Source organism: Ostrea edulis, chromosome 4 (genome assembly GCF_947568905.1).
Source record: "Ostrea edulis chromosome 4, xbOstEdul1.1, whole genome shotgun sequence".
Lineage (NCBI taxonomy): Eukaryota > Metazoa > Mollusca > Bivalvia > Ostreida > Ostreidae > Ostrea > Ostrea edulis.
The window spans coordinates 47275845-47299580 of record NC_079167.1 but is presented as its reverse complement, the minus strand read 5'-3'; the positions used below and the strand labels follow the sequence as shown (position 1 = coordinate 47299580).

The window sequence follows — 23736 nt, the reverse complement described above, 5'->3', positions numbered from 1 at the left end:
TTCAACAACAAAAACATTAAATGTTCTGTTTATTACATTTTCTTCGGTTTTTTCTTCAGCACTTTTAGCTGTCCCTGTATAAACACTGATAAATAGAAATAACTTGCACCGCGCAAATATTCACTTTCAAATATACCAACGAAGCGAGAAAACGCCATCTTGGTTCTATTGTACTTTATTTATCAAATTTGAAAACGCAACGTGGAGTTTGCAACGAACCTTGATAAAAGAATATATTTGTAGGCTACATCACAGCACAAGATCGACTTTTGAGTCGCTCTGACAGAAAGTACCGGAAAGTTTAAATCTAGGCCCGACATCACACAAAATACGTCATGTACCAGAAAAAGCTATATAATTTGCACTTTTTGTATTTAAAAAGTTTTCAACATAACTTATCATAGCATGCAGCATTGTCGCCAAATTAACTCCAACACTTTGATATGTGGATCAAGCACCCCCCCCCCACCCCCCACCCCCAAGTAAAAATTAAATGATATTTGGGCATTCAAATAAAAAACCCATGAAAAATCAATTATACATAACGTAAAATGAAAGTGATCTTATGTATTGCGGATGAATATTGTCGGCAAATAGTCCCGGCTATTATTTCCACACTGAAAATAACACTTTTGTTATTTTCACACTGAAAATAACACTTTTGCTATTTTCACACTGTGAAAATGACACTTTTGTTATTTTCACAATGTGAAAATAACAACACTGAAAATAACAACTTTTATTTTATGGATAAATTCCAGTCTTTCACTGTTGAAAATGTAATAAATAGCAATACACGTCCGAACGTTTTGTTAATTTCATTATTCGACTCTCACCTTTTTCAAATATTTTTGGCTCAATATCAACCATGATGTGTGTGTGTGTGTGTGTGTGTGTGTGTGTGTGTGTGTGTGCTGGCCTTGAACGTTTGTAGTTTAGTGTTTTATTCTAAACACTTGAGGATCGTCAAGCCTCTACATCTAAACGAGCCTACTACATGCATATCTATTAATAGAACACTCCTGTTTTCGACATGATGATGAGTAAGTTGATGTGTAATCACAACACGTACTTTCTTACTAACTCATTTATTGTTCAACAATGATAATGTAACAACAAGTTTAAAGCAACAACAAAAATGAGTCTTCAAAGAAATTGTACACAATTGAAAAGATCAATAACGTTATGCATAAAAGCGCTGCATGCCATGTGAATTGTGAAATAGGTCAAAGAGCTGATTAATAACTAATGTGAAAAGAAATTGTCAGCATTCACCAAGAGGACCACTCGAACACACGCCTGCGACCTTGAGTGCTCTTTAAAAGCAGTAGTGTCACAAATACCGACCTCAAAAGCCCCAATTTTATCACAAATGCATATCGTGATGCCATGAGGAATTCAGATCCTCGGCCAAGCTCTCGCCCTCATAAATATCTTCGCGCGGTAGCTCCGTCCGGAGACGAAGCTCAGTGCGTGGGCGCAGAGGTGCAAGAGAGCGATGACCCAAGGACGTTTTGGCACCATATTGGTAAAGTCCTGAGACTGAATAACCTGTTAGATAAAAGCAAATAAATCCTAAAGTAATAGTGACATTTGAGATCGAAGACTGATTGTAAAGAGTTTGGACAGAACTCCATGAATAAACTACCAGGCACAGTAGTGTGAACATTGAGGCAGGTACATGTAACTAGGTTTGTCGAGTCAAATGCAGTAAACACCGTTACCACCTTAAAGATAGTGTTCTAGAGAACAAAAAAGTGGAGGTGTTAATAATAAGCAGAACGTTTATTGAAGTATGAAGTATTACATGTTGGGATTATTACTGAATGTAAATACCGAAGCAAATGGGTTTATTTAACATAGGATTGAGCATATCCTAATTGTTTGCAAATGATATTTTGTTCGTGGATACAGGACACTTATTCTCGCTCTACATTGTATGCTTTTGGGATTTAAGTCCAGGTGTTCACATTTTCACAAAACTGAGTAAAAGTACATTGCTATTTTAATCAGGAATAATTGAAGTTGTAATATCCATAAATTCCATTTTAAAAATGGAAAATGTTTTTGGTTTACAATGGCTATTTTGCCACAAAAAAATGAAGTACATATATTTGGTCTTCTTGTTGTAGTTATTTTATCTACCATACCGAAAATTAGTTTATAAAAACATGTATTTCGTAATAAAATGTTTTTGCTTTTGATAACACTGCAGTGATTTAACAAATCTGAATTATTCTATTATCGTGTCTACAAATAAAAGTGTAGTTCAGCATAAATAGTTCGTAGGTAAGACAATGTACTTATTGGAAAAGGTAATTAATCGATATGTAATCCTGACCCTCTGGTCTCAAGTTCAAGGAGTTCAGAAAATTTGTCTGGTCGTCTTTCGATGTTGTGCAAACAAAGCCAAACCACAACAGTTTTTTCTGATTCTAATATAGAACGTGATATGCCAACTTACCCATTCCCACTCTGGGCACCGCCTTCTCACGGAATGGGTAGCTGTTTAGTCCAGTAAAATACTGCAGTCCGGTTACGGTGTTAATTGGGTGGGTTCTGGAGTTGACATTGATGGCGTTGACAGGGATTTGTCCCTTCCATTTGTTCATCTGTTTGTTGTTGAAGGCGTTGGGAGGGAACTGGAGAGAGTATTTGGGATTGGAGAAGTATCCATCATCATTTACAGCACATATTGGTACATCTAGAAGACCTGTAAAAGTAGCGGAATATTCATTATTTACAATACAGATTAAAGTATCTATAAGATCTGTATTACAACGCATATTACTACATCATTTGGTATATTTAAAAGGACCGTATCATAGCAAAATATGGGTATATTTAGAAGACAAACCTCTACATAGTCCTGATTAATGATACATGTAAAACTTATACGGTACCAATTTTGATGCACCAGATGCGCATTTCGACAGATAATGTCTCTTCAGTGATGCTCAACCGAAATGTTTGAAATCCGAAATAACAATGAAGTTTTAGAGCTATATAAGGGAAAACAGAGTGCCAAAAAGTGGAGTCAAATTCGTCTAAGGATAAGAGCTATGCGTGAGGGAGATAATCCTTAATTTTGAGATGAATTTCTAAATTTTATAACAGCAATTAAATATACATCCGTATTTTCAAGCTAGTAACGAAGTACTTAACTACTGGGCTGTAGAGACCCTCGGGGACTAAGAGTCATGTAAAACTTATACGGTAACAATTTGATGCACCAGATGCGCATTTCGACAAATAATGCCTTTTGAGTGATGCTCAACCGAAATGTTTGAAATCCGAAATAACAATGAAGTTTTAGAGCTATTTTAGGGAAAAACAGAGTGCCAATCATCTAAAGTCCTGTATAAAGCACAGATTAGTATATGTGAAAGACCCGTATTACATCACAGAATGGTACATCTAACACACCCTAAGTCAATGCAGCAGCAAGCAATGGTACTAAGGGTGGACATATAGGCATTGGTGGGAAAAAGAAATGTTCTTAATGTCAGGGAGCGCATACTACTACATATGTAGTAACTATTGTGTATAGTGTGTATGAACTTTGTGAGTATTCTGTGTATGTGTGGGGGAGGGGATAACATAGTGAAGGGTGAAGTCAAAGTGTAGGCACCAAGTAGTTCTTTCTAAATGATATCTAATCAATTCGCTAAAAATTCTATCATTTTGAACGAGATAACGAACTAAAGTTGTAATTTAAGTAGGGGTCTAGTAGCGTGACGTCATGTCCGGATCGAACTCTGGTATTGGTTCACGTACTATTATTATCAAACGTATTTTTACATTTACCTGGATGTTTTTTAATTTAGAAAATGAATACAATAACACTCAATCACTTATATTTGAGTAGACTATGGTTCCAATCTTCTTTCCATTTTTTGTCATCTAATTCACACATAAAACCAGAGGTACATATTTGTTTAATTGATATACAGGGGTATTACATGTTAAAATTATCTGTAAATTAAAAAAAATTCATGATATGCGATAATGCACTTGTGGAATTAAATAAAACAACTCTGCACTTGTTATATATTTGTTATCTTGTTATATATTTGTTATCTTCTATTATGTGAAAATCATCTTCAAAATGGCTATTTTGGCCAAAAAATGTAAATATAAATTGAGATGCTGTGAAAATATTATGCTGAGAAAGGGCAGATTTTTTAAATGTATTTTAACAAGCATTCATATATGAACATAATATGTGAGTTTGAATGAAAAATCACAAGTCAAATTTTTAAAATATTCATATTAGTGGTGTTGCAGTGCCGTATTTTTGACTGCCGAGGGCCTGTATTGAGTTCAATTTTGTACCACCATTATTAAAAAACATGAAACTGTGTTAAAATTTCACTTTTAATTATTTAGTTAAACATATTTATTTCATATTTGAGGAAAAAAATTGCAGCATCATACCTCAAACAAAATTTTATGGACATATTCTAGGACTTCTTCAATGAATTCTGTTATTGCCGTTTGACAAATGGGGGTACACGTAATAAAAATACCATAATTTACTCATTATACTGACAACCCCCCATTTTTTTGTTTTTATCATACCCTCAAATGAATAATCTAAGTATTTAAACTCAAATTTTTGAGAAATCACAAGTAGGTCCAGGACTAGGGACCTACCTTAATCATTAATAATTGAATCTACGTTTTCCAAGCTGTTTAAAGATTTTTGTCTGTATCTTATAATCTTTTTTAGTCAAAAAGGAATAAATGAGAGGATCAAACGGTAATCGCTTTTAAAGACATGCTGTTTTGCAAATGTTTCAATACAAATTGCAGTACGTAATTTTAATGAAATGTCTTATTATATACCCATCAATGTTTCGTTTTTTGATACTGTTGATTTCACTGAGTGTGATCTGATTTTCCCAATCACCACACTGTGGTCTCTTGATTCTGTATCAGTATCCTCTGAAACTAGTGACATCACAATGCAGCAACGCAACGTTTTTTGTGGAAAATATCGACCACATCACAAACAAAACTGCGTACACAAAATACAATTTCACTGTATGTCTGTGTGGGGTTTTGGTTTTTTTTGTTTTTTTTTTGGGGGGGGGGGGGGGGAGTTGGTAGTTGGTTGGTTTTTGTTGTTGTTGATAATTTGGACTATATATATTATCTTATAAATGTGAGTTTAAAAATACATAAGGGGTTATGTAATAAATTTATCATTACCACAGCAACTTGATCCGAAGAGTTGGATCACGTCTTGTCGACAGGCGCGGATCATCAGATCAAACTCGACGCTTTGTGTCCCGTGTGATCTGATGATCCATACAGGCCTGTCAACTTGACGTGTTTCGACTCTTCGGATCAAGTTACTGTGGTAATGGATTACCATTTAGTGTATACGAAATGGAAAAAAGTAACTCTCCTCCTTATTGTGTGAAACATTTATTGGATTTTACAAATACTGTCTTAGACATGTTTTTCGTGACATTTCGTACATGTATACAAATGTATAGTATATTTATTTCAGACTCCACCGCGCTTGCACAGGTATTTATTTTTTATCAAGTTATCGTCATTTATCGAAAATATTTAACTTTCCTTTCAATTATTCAATTAGTAAAAAGTAAATAACAAGAATAGACATGATATTCATCGGGTCATTTGATGTTGTATTGACCAATTTGAAGTAACCTTTACGTCTGTGTAATTTCAGTTGCATTATCTACTACGTAATGACATTGATTGTTGTGCCGAGCTTGCTATTACGGAACAAACCTTTAAAAAGAAAAAGAGAAGTTCGTCACTTGGAAAAAATATTGGTCCTCTAGGAAGATTTTTGAAAAAGAAGTTAAATTAAAAAAAAATTTGTTTGACATTTGAACGTTCTTAGCATGTTAGAATCTAAAAAGCCAATTTATAAAAATAATGAGTTTCAGGCCGGATTTTTTTTAATTACAAGAGATGTTGACTTCTTGATGATATCTGGAAGGTCATTCCAGAGATGTGCAGCCCAAATGGAGTTGGCTTTGTTCGTATCTGTTGTTTTGATTTTGGTACAAGCCGTGATATCAATTCAGACCGTAATGGCTGACGTGGCTTGTATTCATTTAAAGACTTGAGATATATGACGGTACAGATCCGTTGAAGGAACAATATGTGGGAAGCCAATGGAGTTCTACCACAATCGGAAATATGTTCAAGAGTTGACACAATATATGATATGTAATTAAGAGATCAACAAATCCAGAGATGACAATTTGCAAGTTAAAAAGTAATTGAAAACTTTAAAGAGATGATACATGTAATTCTTAAAACAATTTGAGCAGTACTTGTTTCGACAACATAGACTTAATTTCAGGTTACCTGAGTAAACTCAGGTAACCTATTGCAACTGGTCAGTGTCGTCCATCGTGCGTAACAATAGAACTTTTTTAACTTCTTCAATTTTTGATAAATGCCCTTCCAATTCTTTTGAAATTTGGTATGAAGCATTAACGGCAAGCTGACAACTCAACTGTATGACAAACGGGATGATTTCAGCTTCTCCGTCGTCATATCTATGTAGCAATATTCCATTATCGTGTGCATAAAGTGTTTATATCTCTAAACTGATTCGATACGCAAGAGTTTGTTTTGCGTATGGTCAGTTTTTAAATCGAGCAAGCTATTGATAAACAAGTTGATGGTACAGGGGTTTCAACAGTCTCGATTATAGTAAGCATTTCACAAATTCTATGATCGTTATAACGATCTAGTTCGTCAATACAACCTATCATTGGGTGAAGTGCTGTCTGACGCGTTTCATACCGATTGTTAGACTGTTCTTGGCTCACTGATTTTGACTACGGATAACTGCGTTTACCTGATCAGGATATAGGGCTCACGTCGGGTGTAACCGGTTGACAGGGGATGCTTACTCCTCCTAGGCACCTGATCCCATCTCTGGTGTGTCCAGGGGTCCGTGCTTGCCCAGCTATCTATTTTGTATTGCTTATAGGAGTTATGAGATTGATTATTGTTCGTTATCTTCACCTTTCATCTTAGGGACAAAGGTGACATAAATAATAACTTTCAGGACTTCTCCACCCCCTGGGCTTAAGAGTGGGAAAATATTGAACATTTGAAAAAAAAAACCCAAACATTTCTTCTCTACAATTAACCCCAAATCGTCAGGAAAAACTAAATGCATAATGATATAGAGCTGGTAAGCCTCTACAGAATTTGTAAATTTGATGATCGGGGGAGATGCTTTCTAACTACAGGGCGGGACCAAACTTGGTATAGAGTGGTTATGCGTAAAACATTTAAATGATATCCTTTTTAACATTATTGATACTAAATTGAAACTAAATGGATACTTTGAAGAATAGGTGGCCATTTATCAAAACTGTAAATTTCATTATCCCAGGGTTTAGTGCCAGGGTGGGGCCAGAATGATCATTGAGATTAAATTTCTTTATCATTTGAAAGACTTCTTTAATTTTGCTGATTCTTTATAAAAACTGAAAGCATATTTAGGAAAATCAGAAAGGGATATACAAAAATTGGGAATTTCGCAACCCAAGGGTAGGTTCAAAAGAATCACGTAGTGTTAATGCAAGATACATTATACTGTGTGACGTGTTTCATGACTAGGAATGAGGGCCTCTGTGGTTTTTTAAAGAACACATCTTATTTCATACTGCTGTTAAATATAAAAGTGTACCCTATATATACAGAACAGGAAATTTATTATAGATTTCGTAGTCCTTGGAGCTAGTGATATATACTTTCAAATAATGCTCAGCTGACCGATAAGGTCTCTTGGCCATTTGTTTGATATGATCATGCGTGGAAATAAATCACGGAGAATTTAAAAAATCCCACCAATGTGCCTGATGAGTAGAGTAAATTCCAACCTGTTTTTAGAATCTTTATTCGAAAATTTATTCCGGCATGGTAATAACTCGATCCCTAGTTTTCTTTTTGCTATGGCAGTTCAAGTAGTATTAAGGTTTGAATAATGTCTTTAGAACGATTGGTTGATTGATCAATTGATGTTTTCCGCCACACTCAACAATTTTTCAGTTATCTGGTGACGCCCAGTTTTTATTGGTGGAAGAGAAAAACCAGATACAATGTACCTGGGAAGAAACCACCGACCTTCCGCAAGTAAACTGGGCAACTTTCTCACTTACCGGCGGGATTCGAACCCGCGCCGACCAGAGGTGAGAGCCCGTGTGATTTTGAGCGCGATGCTCTAACCACTCGGCCACGGAGGCCCCTCCTTAGAACAAAGAGTGAATGATGTGAAAAGAAACTTGATTGCACTTAAAATGATGAGACGAAAGGACAAAATAATTACGAGAATTTTTTTTTTTAAAAAAGAAGGGATTTCTGTAGAGAATGTATAACTGCTAACATTCACCAAGAATTTGATATTTTTTCTGAAGGAAGCTGTGTAGCAAATTAACTTGTCTATTGTCATAAAGAGGTGGAATAAAAAATCGCTAGCAGACTGAATTCACTTGTCTGTATATTGTTCATAAAGAGGTGGGGTGAAAACTTGCTAGCAGAGTGGATTGCTCCAAGAAGATGATTTGCTGTGCCGAAGAATTTTGTAGCAAAATCTCAAGCTAGTAGTTTATCAAAAAGTGTAGACTCAGATAAAAAGAGTGCTATAGAGTTTCAGTCTAGTCCCCAGTCACCACCTTAAAGTGGTTATCAATATGACTAATCATAGCCCGGCTGTTTTTGACAAGAAGGTATTTTCCCATATATTCCCATGTAAAACTTTGATCTGATATTGTGGCCCAACCCTACCACCGGGGACCATGATCTGAACAAACTTAAAGCTTGATGTCAGGAAACTTTCATGTAAATTTCACTTTTTCTGGTCCACTGTTTTTAAAGAAGATTTTAAATGACGCCACCATATTTTAGCTTTTCTTCACTAACTTCTGAAGGGGTCGTGATACTTCATTTAAAAATATGAATCTCCCTTATCCAGTGTTCTGAAGAAGAAGACCCCAATGTGAAAAAGTTTACAGACAGACGACAGACAACAGGTGATCATAAAAGTTTACTTGAGCTTTCAGTTCAGGTGAGCTACATGTAACATGGTCAAAAGTTTTGATAAATGATAACCCTATCACTCACCATTCAAACGCTATGAGCAAAGTTAAAGTTATGGTTAAAGTTTTCGAGTCAAATTCCAAGGTTAAGGACAAAAGGTCAAAGATCAAGGTATAAATTGTAAGGTCTTGATATAAGGAATGCACATATGAAATATGAGAACCCTATAACTCCCCATTCAAAAGTTATGAGCAAAGTTAAAAGTTTCACTTAAAGTTTTGAAATTTGGATCAAACTCCGAGGTTAAGGTCACATAAAGACCTTGCCATGGGAAATATATATACAAAATATAAAAACCCTACCTTAAACAGTTCAAGATGCATTGCCTAGGCTAACCTTTCTTAAAAGTAGGCCAAACTTCAAGGTTACAAGATCAAAATTATGGTACCAAAAAGGATTTGTCACAAGGCATGCACAATATGAAATATGAGAGCAAAGCACTCACCATTTAAAACTTATTAGCAAAATCATAGTTTTGGCTAATGTTTAGAATTTGTGTTAAACTCTAAGGCCAAGGACACATGTTCAAAGATCATGATTGAAATATATATAAAGGTCTTGCCATAAGAAATATATATGCAAATTATGAAAACTCTACCTTAAACAGTTCAAGAAGTTTTGCCTAGGTTAGGTTTTTTTTAAAAGTAAGTCAAACTCAAAGGTCAAGATTACAAGGTTAAAAACTTTGTTTTCAAAAGAAAGGTAATGTCACAAAAAATGTACATATGAAGTATGTCACTCACCATTCAAAAGTTATGAGCAAAGTTAAAGTTTCAGACAGACATATAGACGAGACAAAAACATTATCCCACCCCTACTATAGTCGTAGAAAAAATTTGAATGAAAAGGTGAAGATACATGTAACTCCTTTAAAGAATACAAAATTAAGAATAGGACAAACATGGACATCTGGTCATACCAGAGGTGTGATTAGGCGCGTAGAAGGAGTAAGCATACCCTGTCGACCGGTCACACACATCGTGAGCCATATATTTCGATCGGAAAAACGGAGTAATCCGTGGTCAAAATCAGTTTGTAAAGGACGGCCTCAATTGGCACATGTATGAAACATCAGACAGCATTTGACCCAATGACAAGCTGTATTGGTAAATTAGATCGTTATAACGACCATAAAATTTACGAAATGCTGATTTTAAACCCCTGTATATCAACTTATTTGAGTAACCTGCCTCGATTTAAAAGCTGATCATTCTTGCGTATCGAATTTGTTGAAAAACATAAACACTATGTGCTCCCTCGATTTATTGCCCGTTATAATGCCAACCCCGCATAATGCCATATGCCAATGATTTTCACAAACAAATGGTCAAATATTATAGGGTTTGCCCTTGATAATAATGACAATTACCTAACTCCCATCAGTAATCACACATGTACTTTGATAGGGGTGTGGTGAAGTGTGACAATTCGGACAATGTATTCATGTGACCAAGTTAATTATTAATAATTGCGGAATTAAACTCAAGATAATTTAAATATTTATACAGAATGGAGTCCAAATAACTTTGTGGTATTGAATTTCTTATGACTGCTCAGTGAATTGTCCGTAATGGTGAATTCGTTATATTGCCACCTCCGCTTTATTGCCCATATTCGTCTTGAAAAGAAGTTGGCAATATATCGAGGGTGCATGCAGGTGATAATGGAATATTGCTACATATCTATATGGGAAGTTGACGATGGAAAATCTGAAGTCATTCCGTTTGTCATAAAGTTGAGTTTGCTGTTATCATTTATGTTGCATAGGATCGCTAAGTATGAAGCAGATGTGAAAGACTGTTGTGTCTTTTATTTCGAGGATATCCACACAACTTAGTTACTTGCAGTTTGATCTGATTTAGTGTAACCCTGCTAATCTTGAAAATAATTTGCTTTAATTAATATTCTGTATATTCCAATGTAAACCTTTGATCTCCCAATCGTACCCCTGAATTGTACAAACTTGAATTTGAACTACATGAAGTATTATATGACTAATCATGATCCTGCTGTTTTTGAGATGAAGATTTTTAAAGATGTTTCCCTATAATTTCTTATGTAAAACTTTGATCCCCAATTGTGGCTGGGGACCACAGTTTAAACAAACTTGAATTTGCGCTAACTACGGATGGTTGCATATTAATGTGACTAATCATGGCCCTGTTGTTCTTGGGAAGAAGATTTTTTTCTATATATTTCCATGTAAGATTTTGACCCCCATTGGGGCCACAATTTCAACAAACTTGAACCTGTACTACCTGGGGATGCTTACATATTAATACATGTATAACTAACCATGGCCCTCTTGTTCTTGAGAAGAATTTTCATATATATCCTCATGTAAACATTTGCTCTTCTAGTGTGTCCCCACCCTAACCCTAGGAGCATGATTTGAACAAACTTGAATCTACTCTATGTCAGGAAGGTTCCACGTTCATTTAAACTTTTCTGACCCTGTGGTTCTTAAGAAGATTTTTCCTATACATCCACAGGTAAAACTTTGATTTCCTATCATGGCCCCATCCTACCCCCAGTGTCATGATTGTAAAACTTTGATTTCTTATCATGGCCCCATCCTACCCCCAGTGTCATGATTGTAAAACTTTGATTTCCTATCATGGCCCCATCCTACCCCCAGTGTCATGATTGTAAAACTTTGATTTCCTATCATGGCCCTATTCTACCCTCAGTGTCATGATTGTAAAACTTTGAGTTCCTATCATGGCCCCATCCTACCCCCAGTGTCATGATTGGAACAAATTTGAATCTACTCTGTGTCAGGAAGCCTTCCTGTAAATTTAAACTTTTCTGGCCCATTTGTTCTTAAAAAGATAGATAAATTACTCCTTCCTAATTTTTCCTTTTCTTGATTATTTTTCCTTTGAAAGGAGCATGACGCTTCAATCCCCTTTACTTGAGGGGTTGCTATTTTTAAATTCTAAAAACAAGAAGATTGTATTATAAGTTGCACAAACAAGCTCGTAAGTTATATTAAGTGTCAAGCCATAATGACTTCCTCCTACTCGGTGGACATATGTGCAAAATATGTACCCGGAAGGCCGGGATATTATACAAAGGATAATATTTGAAGTACATATTTTCATTATCACTGAGAGACCGAGGACATATTTTTTAAATACAAATATTGTAAATATGGGTGTTCTCTAACAGCTGAACACATTTTTGATATAATTTTAAGCACTACACTCAGACTGATTGGTGTTTGAAAATAAGTGATTTTGTGAAATTCTTAAATTTCTTGAAATTTGTTACCTCTATATAAGCTCTTTAAGACAGTTGTAAAAGGGGGGGGGGGGGTAACCAAATGACAAACTAGTTGCTTCTTTAGTTGGTTGAGAAATATCTGTTTTGTTTTTTTCTTCCATATTTTAAAATAACAAATAGATTTTTAGTAGGAAAATTGGTTGATTATTTTCAATACACAATATCATTTCCAAACACAAAAATGTTACACTGGAATGACCCTGAATACATGATTATTATTATAATGTTTGAATATATATAAATATTATTGAAATGTTGGTGAATTTTCCAATCAACAATAAGTACAAAATAAATATCTAATTATCAGAATAAATATGAATTATATATTCTTATAAATTTTGTAATTAATCAGTTTCCCCCTGATCCCTTAAAAATGCTTTGAAATGCAAGCTTTACATACATTTGAACCTTTTATATCTTTTCTGTACTTTTAAAGTTACCAACCAATTTTATTTTACAGATATAATATTTAGATGACCCTTAACAAAAATATAGATTTTATTTTTCCAAGGGCGGTTGTAGGTATTAATTATATAGCGATAAGCTATTTTTGAAAATCAGTAAGTGTGAAAACTCATGTTTTTCTCCGTTGTCATGGCAACAATTGCCCTGGAAAATTTGAGCGTTGATTTTTGGTTTTTTTTTTTTTTTATATAAATGGGTAAATCAAGTAGATAAAATAACATAGAATATTTACTTACAGGTAATATATCCCCCTAATATAGCTAAAAATCATTGATTTTCACAAGAATTTGTATACCTGTTGCTAAGGAAATGAATGTCCTTAAATACCAGACCCGAAATGCGTCCAAACTCATTTTAAAGTTTGTTTTTGTATTAAATGGGATAAAATCAAATATATATCAGCAGCTTTTGAAAAACTAAATTTTTGACTTTCCATGAAATGCTTGATACTTACTGATTTTGACTCTTAATTACACTCAATTACAATTACTTTTTTAATTACCCCACCCCTAGTTCGTATACGTTAAGGTGAACTGTTGTAATGGTGTTGATTCTACCTTTTATGTGACGCACACGATGAGGATGAGGGTTGTGTCGTGTGAAGAACGAGTTCTGACTAAGTTGTCCAAATCTGTACCCCCCTGTAGATCCCTGAGTTGAGGGCCTTTTTCGGAAGGTGTCAAGAGAGCCCATGTATCCTTCATCAACAGGCCCTGGGCGTGCAAAAAGTTCGCCATTGGACGGTCGGAACACTTCGGATTGACTCATGCTGCAGAAATAAATGTTCATAATTTTCAACTGCAGTATGCAAACTAACCTTCATATATATGTACATGTATTTACTGCATTGTGGTACAATAATACACCAATATTGTCCTCATTGTGATATGATGATAGGTGGATTGCATATACGAATGTTTGACAAAAGTCTAATGCTATGATTTACTAGCTAAAGGCCCTGTTACACTTTCACGACTTTGAGATACGATAGCGCAGTAAATCGCAGTAATTCGGGGTTTATCGTAGAGATAGTTGTTGGTTGTTGGTTATCTTCATGCATCGCAGTAAACGGCAAACGCGGCGATTGTTTTGAGTATGTTCAAAACAATCGTGGCCACAGTACGATTTTTTTTTTAGCTATCGTAGATTATCGCGCGACACTCGCACTGCACTCGTGTACATATTCGTATTAATCTTCGACATTCATAGCACACTCGAGGAACTTCGCAGTACTTGTGACATGTCCTACGAGTCACCTCGAGTATCCTACAAGTTACTACGAGTATTACTGGACTAAATAGGAAGGAGTGTGATTTCATGCGAATACGATACGAAAACAGACGATTGATGGCAAGTGCAATACGAGTATTGTGCGATTGAACTACGAATTTGTATGACAATTGAATATACGCGTTGAATTATAGAACAAGTTGTCTAAACCTTGTCAAACAAAGGAAGAATGGTAATAAGAGAAAACAAAAAGAGACAGGGTCCGGGGTGGCCCCCTGTCCCGGTCCCCTGTCTCTTCTTGTTTTCTCTTATTACCATATTGCTGAACTGTAGCAGTGCTTAAATACAGCCTGTTGTTCGATTGCATCCAAAAGTGTTGTCCAGATCTGTAAGATTATCTCTCCAGACCCCTGGGACCACATGATAATTATTGTCCTCTTGATCAAGATTTCCGTTTTGGATATTTGGAAATCGCAATCTCATCAAATTGTGCAGACAACAGCATGCTAGAACAATAGATGAAATAGTTTCTGGTTCTAGGCGCATGGGACTCAATAGACATTGCCATCTGTTGGCGAGTATTCCAAAATCATTTTCTACAATGCGTCATGCTCTGCTAAGTCTATAGTTGAATACACGCTCTTCAGGTTAAGTTCCTTCTCGAGAATGATTTAATGAGCCATGTCCTGAGAGAGAAGGCATCATCACCAATAATGGAATAGGGGATGTTTCTTTCATCATATGAAAGAGGGACAGCTTCTGGACATCCAATAGCATTATTTTCAATTACATCTTTAGTTCCGAGTTGTTAAATACAGTGGCATCTGATGCAGAGCCGTTTGCACCTACGTCAACCCGAATAAAGTTATAATCAGCATCAACAAGCCCCATAAGGAGTGAAACTATTTGTAGCTGTATTAAGTGGACCTCCATTTCACGGGCATTTTATAGCAATATGCTTCCCATCCAAAGCACCAAGAACATGGTCAAAGTTCAATCTAACTCTGAACTTCTCAGCCATCCGTTGCCATTCGTGTAGTTGTTGTACATGCAATTTCTGCATCGGTATATTTTGTTATTATACTTTCACAAACTTCTCGAATCAGCAAAGACATCGTAGTGTGCGGAACTCCAAATCCGTACATTAAACTTGTGTATGACTTTCCTTTTGCTACATATGTAAATACCGAAGTGTTGTGGCCAACTTTAATCCAGGTTCCAAAGCCTTTCGGAACCATGTGTCATTTCTTCGTAATCTGGCATCCGGTCTGTCTACAAGCTCACTAAACATATATGATTCGACTTTGAGGAAGTTTTTGAATGATAATTCAAGGGCAATAACTTCTATGGTGGAATTTCCTCTACTGAATGTCTATTCTATATTGGTTTCCCTAGTATTCACTATTAATCTATACATATTTATGAATTAGCAGGTTTTTTTAAACTGTTGATATTTAAATTTTGTTATTTCAACAAGTTTTTATCTGTTTTTATTATTCTGTTTCACGAAAATGTGTGATTTTCTGATTTAGATGTATACTTCTGTTTTTGTATGTCTTGTATCTTTAAAAAGGTGGCAACATATATATTTTCTTTGATTATTAATTAAATTAAACTATATTGAGTGGAAATTAATAAAGTTTTTCCACTTTTAACCATTAATATTGATAAGTCACATGAGGATGGAGCTACCTTAAGGTAGTTTTAAGCATGGAAAAAATTAAATTTGCTGACGAAAAATGAAAAAGTTTAGAAACATGAAGTCCACGGCTTCTAATACAAATTTAAGAATATCTCCATAAATGTATATCATGCAAGTCGAAGATAACGAACAGTGATCAATCTCATAACTCCTACAAGCAATACAAAATAGATAGTTGGACAAACACGGACCCCTGGAAAATACGGGATCCGCGCTGGCCGTACTGTATCATACACAATCGTAGTAAGATTTCCACGCGTTCGTTACGTAATCGCTCTAATTCATACAAGAATCTCATCCTGTTATCGCACAAACATTGCACATTGTTGAACAGATATCGTAGTCGTATCGTACTTGATTCGAAAATAACATCATCTGTAGAAAAATCGCAAGACAGGCCTGGCGAATAATGGCGATTTTTAACTTTGATCAGTTCGTAGGAAATCGTAATATAAATCGTGACAATGTGAAAGGGCCTTAAAGTCTTTTTTTTCAATTACCTTCATTTAAGCTATAGTTAAAACTTTTTTGTTAAGGTCAAGAGTAAACATGACCTTTAACTCTGATCTTTTGGTACATCAATATTGTCAATTTCCCAAATATGTGTTGTTTTAAGGGTAAACATACCCGGTGATAGTAAACCAAACTAGAATTTCTGCCCACCCCTACCTCCTTTGATCTTATTTGTAGCCTCTCATGGAATAACAATGACGTGTTAAATTGATGGATAAAAGATTTTATTGATCAATATGACCAGAAATATGACGTGTTTCCAATCAATGAAATAAAAAAAATAAGACATGTTTTTTAGTAAAAGATACCTTAGATTCTTGATTTCAATTTTTTTTAAAAATCATTTTACACTTCCACTTCTTATGTCAAAAAACTACAGTGTTAAGCAGAATAAGCCGATCCTTTGTAAGTAAAAGGCTATGTTAGAGCTGAATAAGCCTTATAGTGTAGGTTGACTACGTTAGGGCTGAATAAGCCTTATAGTGTAGGTTGACTACGTTAGGGCTGAATAAGCCTTATAGTGTAGGTTGGCTGACTGATCAACCATCGTGGCTTTGATATTTGGCAATAAAGGCTGAATAAGACTGTACCCCAGTGTCAAAGTGAGCTGGAAACATCAGCTGGTAAGAAACCTCAGGTCGGTAGTCTGAACCATTGGTAAAGGCCAATTGTCCGGGGACATTGGATTTAGGGAAGTGAAGGGTAAATTGATATTGATTAGGTAAATTGGCTGAAATAATCATCGTAAATATATTGAATAAGTTCGTTTTTTGCCTTGTAGACAACAGGCATTCCTGTAAATCATATGCACTGCAGAATCCCGGTTGTAACCGGGTACGTGTCCACAGATAAATAGTGACCACTCGGCTGGTCACAGGTTACAGAATTTTTGGTGGCAGCGGTGGGATTTTGCAGTGCTTGGAGTCACTTGATTTGTTTTATAATTTCTGTTGCTATATAATAAAAGGTATAGTGTTTTAGTGTTCAGTATGTATGATGGCTACTGCTGACTTAGAGTGGGAGATGACAGTTCTCCATGAGGAAATAAGAGAGCTGGAATCAAGTATTAGGCAGCATGAAAGTGTTATGCATTCAACGCCAAGACCTCGTGAATCTGAAATTCAGGACAAATACGACTCGGGGATTGCCAGTGGTCGACCTTCGATTACTCCCAGAAGGCTGATCATTTTCCAGATATTAGACCCGATAGACAATATGACAATGCTCGTGCAGGAGTAAGGTTTCATGAGAAAATGGAGGTGAGAGATGAAACAGAAAGGGCACTGGAGCTGGAGTAGATACTGGTAATATCACCGAAAGGCGTTATCGCAGACCAATTGTCCAAAGAAAAGAACCTGAGACTAGGAAACTAAACAGAAGGGATGTCAACGCCGCAACGTACGATGGGAGTGGTTTGTGGTTGGACTATAAGACACATTTTAATACAGTTTGCAAACTTAATGAGTGGACAGAAGAGGAGAAAGGTTTAATTTTCGCGGCATCTCTTCGTGTTCAGGCTCAAGCTGTCTTTGGAAATTTACCAGCTGAGTGGTTTTAAAAAATGAGGCAAAGAATATTTGACCAATTTTGCATGTTTTACAAACAGTCTGGGTGAGTTTAGGGATACCATAGTTTGTGTCATGATACTGTGCATCTGTGTTCCAAAAATCTAAGAGATATCTAAAAAAAAAACAAAAAAAACAAAAAACAAAAAAAACAAACAAACAAACAAAAAACAACAAAAAAACAATGAATTGGTGTCCTAAAATGTTGCTAAAAATGTCAGGAGTGCAACACTTTTTATGACATAAAAATAGCTTTTTTCAAATTTCTGTAACAAAACAAAAAGATTTATATGAAAGAAAACTATTGTTTAAAAATCTTCAATCTATATACTTTTAAATTCCAAGGGTGATGAAACACGTAAAGCTTCAGATATGACTTTAATATCAGCTCAAGAATATGTAGTACCATGTCACGAGTGCAACACAAAGAATGACCAATTTGTGTAAAAAAAAAAAAAAAAAAAAAAATGGGGGGGGTCTTTTGAATTAGATGATGTAAAATGAACATAGTAGAATAAAATTTTAATTAAAGTATTTTGACAATATTTCACAATTTTAATTGAAAAACATGAAAAAATCCACTCCAAATTTGATGAAAATTTCATTTGCTCTGATTATTTTCTCTAAAAACTTCAAATTTTCTCCTGATATTTCATATATTTTCTTTATAATTGATGCATGTAGTTATTGTCAGGAGTGCAGCAAAGTGAGGGGAAATTATTTTAAAACAAAAAAAAAGATACGTGTATTGTTGTCCTTCAGGCTGATATTTGAATAAAAAAAATATTGAGTACTTCTTTCAAAGGTGTTACTCTAGCATGGAAATTAATTTATTTTTATTTTTGTTAATATTTCTACCCATGTACTTGATACAAAATTACTGTCTGAAATTATTGATTATTGTTCCTTACATCATTTGCAAAGTAAAGTTCATGTTTTAAATTTGTTTTTAAATATTCTATGCAATGTGCTTATACTCTAGCATTTTTATAAAATTTTGTGAAAACCTGATGATAAAAAGACTGCAACTTATTCAGTTCTTTATTGATTATAATGCCCTTTTGGATTAATGAACTTCAATGTATATACAACCTACAATTACAAAAGAAAAATGATTTCAACTTACTTGAAAAATGACAAAAATTTTCAGTTTGTGCCTCATTTTTTTAAACCATCCAGCCTGTGATAACACCGATTTTTACTACCTTGTACAGGCTCTAAAAGAACGCTTTGACCCACCCAATCAAACGGAGTTGTATAGAGTCCAATTAGGGGAAAGGCGGAAAAGAGCAACAGAGACTATGCCAGAATTGGGACAAGCTGTCAGAAGATAAGCAAATCTTGCGTATCCAAACGCCCCATCCGAAGTAAGGGAAACTCTGGCAATGGAACAATTTCTGGATGCCTTGCATGATTCGGACATGAGAATAAGAATTAAACAAGCACGCCCTAGGGATCTAAACGATGCCATAAAGCATGCAGTAGAACTGGAGGCATACCTAAGGGCAGAAGACAAACGAGGTTACAGGGATTACCAACACCAGTTAAGGGAAGAGGTCACTACTAATGAAGATTCTTTCAAAATGGAATTGAAGGACTGGATGGCATCAATAGAAAAGAATATGGCAGACATAAACAAGGAAATTCAATAACTCAGAAAGGGCGGAGGGCAGAATAACAGGAAGCCTTTCAAAGTGTCACCTCAACCAAGTAAATATATGGATACACTAGAATGTTATGGATGCCATAAGAAAGGACAATATAAAAGGAATTGTCCTGAGAAAAATAAAAGTATCCCTATTGATACGAAGAGTTCAAGAGAGAGAAATACAATGGTTCAAATGGTCATCTAACTGGAAGAATTGAGGCATGCTCAAATGAAGCAGGAATGTTTATTTATGTAATGGTTAATGACATAAAAGTGAAAATGTGAAAAGGGGCCGCTGTCACCATGTTCAACAGCGTCAAAGAAGGAAGTACAAGACCATGGGGAATTACAGGTCCAAGAGCCTGGCATGAAAGTTTTTACTGCAAATGGCGATGGATTGATGTTGGAAGGTAGAGCCAGTATTGAGATGGAAATTGGGAAACATAATATCAAGGTGTTAGCTTTGGTAGCTGATCTTCAAGTAGAGGGAATTGGAATTGGATATGATCAAATGTTTTGATATGATCATAGATGCAAAACAAGGTATCTTGTCATTTCAGGATTATAGTATTCTAGTGTATGAAGGTAAATTTGGATGCTACAGAGTGGTGGCTAAAGAAACAGTCAGCATACCATCTCGAAGTGAATTAATTGTACCAGGGAAAGTATGCACCTTGAGAGACAATTACAATCCCAAGGCATTGTAGAGTCTAAAGAAAGAGAAGATACAAACAGACCATTGACAGCCAAAACATTTTTCCAACCTTTTGAAAATAATATTGTACCAGTAAGGTTGTTGAATGTGGACCCTGAACCAAAGGTGGTGTATAAGAACACCGGGATTGGACAATTCTAAGAGACAGATTAGGTAAACTCAGATGACTCCTGTTATCCAGCAAAACGAGCTGATATCGAACAATTGTATCAAGACTCTGTAAAGCATCTAACAAAGATGCAAGTCAGGGTAGTGAAATCTTTTCTATGGAAGTACGCATCTTTGTTTGCCAAGAGTAACAATGATCTTGGGAAAACACAAGATTGATACCGGGGACGCAAGACCGATAAAACAACCTGTTCGCCATGCTCCTGTGCATTTATCGAAAGAAATTGAAAGAAATATTGACGAAATGTTGGAGTACAATATCATAGAACTTTCGATAAGCTCTTGGGCCTCACCTATTGTGTTGGTGAAAAAGAAAGATAATTTCTATCGGTTTTGTGTTGATTACAGGTGTCTTAACGCTTGCACAGTTAAAGATGCATATCCTTTGCCCAGGATTGACGAATCCTTGGAACAATTGTCTGGATGCAGTTGGTTCTTCACCTTGGATATGTTTTCTGGATATTGGCAGGTGGAACTTGACCCTGCAGACAAACTTAAGACAGCTTTTGCCACACGGAGAGGTCTGCTTCAGTTCCGAGTAATGCCCTTTGGACTTTGTTGTGCACCAGTCACGTTCGAAAGATTAATGGAAACAGTATTGGCTGGATTACAATGGGATGTATGCCTGGTCTACTTGGATGATATCATCATAATGGGAAAACATTTGATGAAATGATGGTCAATTTAGAACTAGTGTTTGACAAAGTTCAGTCTACTGGGTTGCGATTAAAATCCAAGAAATGTCATTTGTTCCAGCGATTTGTAAAGTTCTTGGGCGACGTTATTTCCGAGGAAGGAATAACAACAGATCCTGAAAAGATTGATAGCGTGACAAACTGGTCGATACCCACCAACGCAAGTGAGGTAAGATCTTTTTTTGGACTGTGTGGGTATTATAGGAAGTTGATAAAGGACTTTGCAAAGATCGCTAAGTGCTTGCACAAGTTGCCTGACAAATCAAGGCCATTTGTCTGGGATAATGATTGTCAGGATGCTTTTGATTTATTAAAACAAAAGCTCATAACTTCTCCAGTGTTAGGTCATCCTGACTTCGCAAAAGAGTTTATATTGGATACAGATGCTAGCAAAGATGCCATCGGGGCTATACTTTCTCAGGAACAAGACGGTCATGAGAAAGTTATTGCTTATGCCAGTCATACCTTGTCCAAGAGCGAAAGAAGTTACTGTATCACCAGAAAGGAGCTCCTTGCAGTTGTCCAGTTTATTAAGGGATTTGGGCATGTTCTTGAGGGAAGAAAATTTCGTATAAGAACGGATCACAGTTCCCTGGGATGGCTAATGAAATTTAAAAACCCGAAAGGCCAACTGGCAAGGTGGGTTGAGGTGCTAAGTACATATGACATGCTGATTGAACACTGACCTGGAGCGCAACATCAAAATGCTGATGCCCAAAGTAAGATACTGTGTAAACAATGTGGTTTCTTTTCTTCTTGGGATCAAGAAGTGTCTGGATCTGTCAATACAATTAAGAAGAACGAGGATGAAACTCAATTACCAGATGTCTCTTAAAAGTATTCAAGAAAAAGATTCAGATGTTTCTTTGGTCATTAAATGATTGAGGGCCGGAACAAAAAAAAAATCAGAAGAACTGGCAGAAAAAAGTATGTATTTTTGTCAGAGACATTGCGGGACAATGGGGCATGTTACTCATTATGGATGGATTACTTTGCAGAAATAGGTAGCGGGAAAGGGAAATCCCATCTTTCAGGCTGTTATACCAACGAGTGAAAAGCGAAAAGAACTCCATTTCTGTTATTATTTTATAGGGGATGGACATCTAGGTCATAAGAGGACACCAGAAAGAGTATCATTGGCCTGGGTGCAGGGAGGATGTGAGAACATACGTTGTGAGGTGTGAAAAAAAGTTCTAAAAGAAAAAGTCCAAATCTCACAAAGAGAGCTGCAATGAAGATGGTTGAATCTGGAATATCCATGGAAAGAGTGGCCACGGATATTTTAGGAAAATTGCCAAAGACGGATCAGGGTAATCCGTATATATTGGTAATGTCCGACTATTTTACCAAGTGAACAGAGAGTTTCGCCATGCCCAACACGGAGGCCCAAACTGTTGCTAAAATATTGGTGGAGGAAGTCTTTGCAAAATTCGGGGTAGCTAGAATACTTCATTCGGACCAGGAAAGATAATATGAAAGCCATTTGTTCAAAGAACTGTGTGATCTCTTACATATTGAGAAACCAGAACATCACCTTACCACCCGCAAAGCGACGGGATTGTAGAGCGGTTTAATAAAACTCTTGCCACCATGCTTAGCGCTTACGTGAACGAACATCAAACAAATTGGGATGAATTTCTCCCATATGTAATGCAGTGATCAGTAGTTCACGAGACCACTGCCTATACCCCTAACTTTTTAATGTTAGGTAGAGAGACATCTACACCCATCTCATGTACGAATAACCTGGAGAGTTGAAAGAAAGGTGAAGATAACGAACAGTGATCGATCTCATAACTCGCACAAGCAATACAAAATAGATAGTTGGGCAAACACGGACCCCTTGACATACCAGAGGTGGGATTTGGTGCCTAAGAGGAGTAAGCATCCCCTGCCGACCGGTCACACCCGCTGTGAGCCCTATATCCTGATCAGGTAAACGGAGTTAACCGCAGTCAAATTCAGTGTGCCAAGAACGGCTTAATAATCGGTATTAAACACGTCAGACAGCATTTGACCCAATGATAGGTTGTATTGTTGAACAACCATAGAATTTGCGAAATGCTGACTTCAATTGAGACTGTTGAAACCCGGTATCATCAACTTGTTTGTCAGTAGCTTACCTCGATTTAAAAACTGACTATACACAGAACAAGCTCTTGCATATCGAATCAGTTGAGATATATGAACACCATATGCAGGTGATAATGGAATATTACTACATAAATATGGGAAGTTGACGATGGAGAAGCTGAAATCATCCCGTTTGTCATACAGTTGAGTTGTCAGTTTGCCGTTAATATCTACTTCAAAAAAATATCTAAGTATGAAACAGAAATGGACTACCATGTGGTGTCCTTTATTTCGAGCCCACAGGGATATATCAAATCGACATATGAATGAAAGTTATTATTGTTAATAGACAAAACGTCATCGATATATCCAAATGTCGAATTGAAGGCCACAGCGAGAGATTTTTTCTTCTCACGTTGAAGTTTTTAAATAACTTCTGCGTCATATGAATATAGAAACAGGCCAGCTAACAAAGGAGCACAATTCGTGCCCATGGGAATTCCAACAGACTGTTGGAAGACCTGATCACCAAAGACCACGAAGATATTTTTTATTTCAACTTCAGAGTACTT

General features: G+C 36.0%; 1 protein-coding gene across 3 annotated transcripts in view; it reads right to left on the bottom strand.

The window, feature by feature from the left end:
- Positions 1-23736, bottom strand: part of LOC125671016 (protein TBATA-like) — a 55140-nt gene that overhangs the window by 19590 nt on the left and 11814 nt on the right. For 2 of the 3 annotated variants that reach the window (XM_056162792.1, XM_056162793.1), the window contains exons 2-4: positions 21778-21870; positions 13413-13624; positions 2465-2713 (exon numbers count right to left, since the gene is read on the bottom strand). In XM_056162792.1, the coding sequence (XP_056018767.1) occupies positions 2465-2713; positions 13413-13624; positions 21778-21791 (475 nt within the window). In that variant the 5' untranslated portion in view covers positions 21792-21870. The remainder of the gene's footprint in view (positions 1-2464; positions 2714-13412; positions 13625-21777; positions 21871-23736) is intronic. The other variant, XM_048906498.2, reaches the window with a different exon arrangement.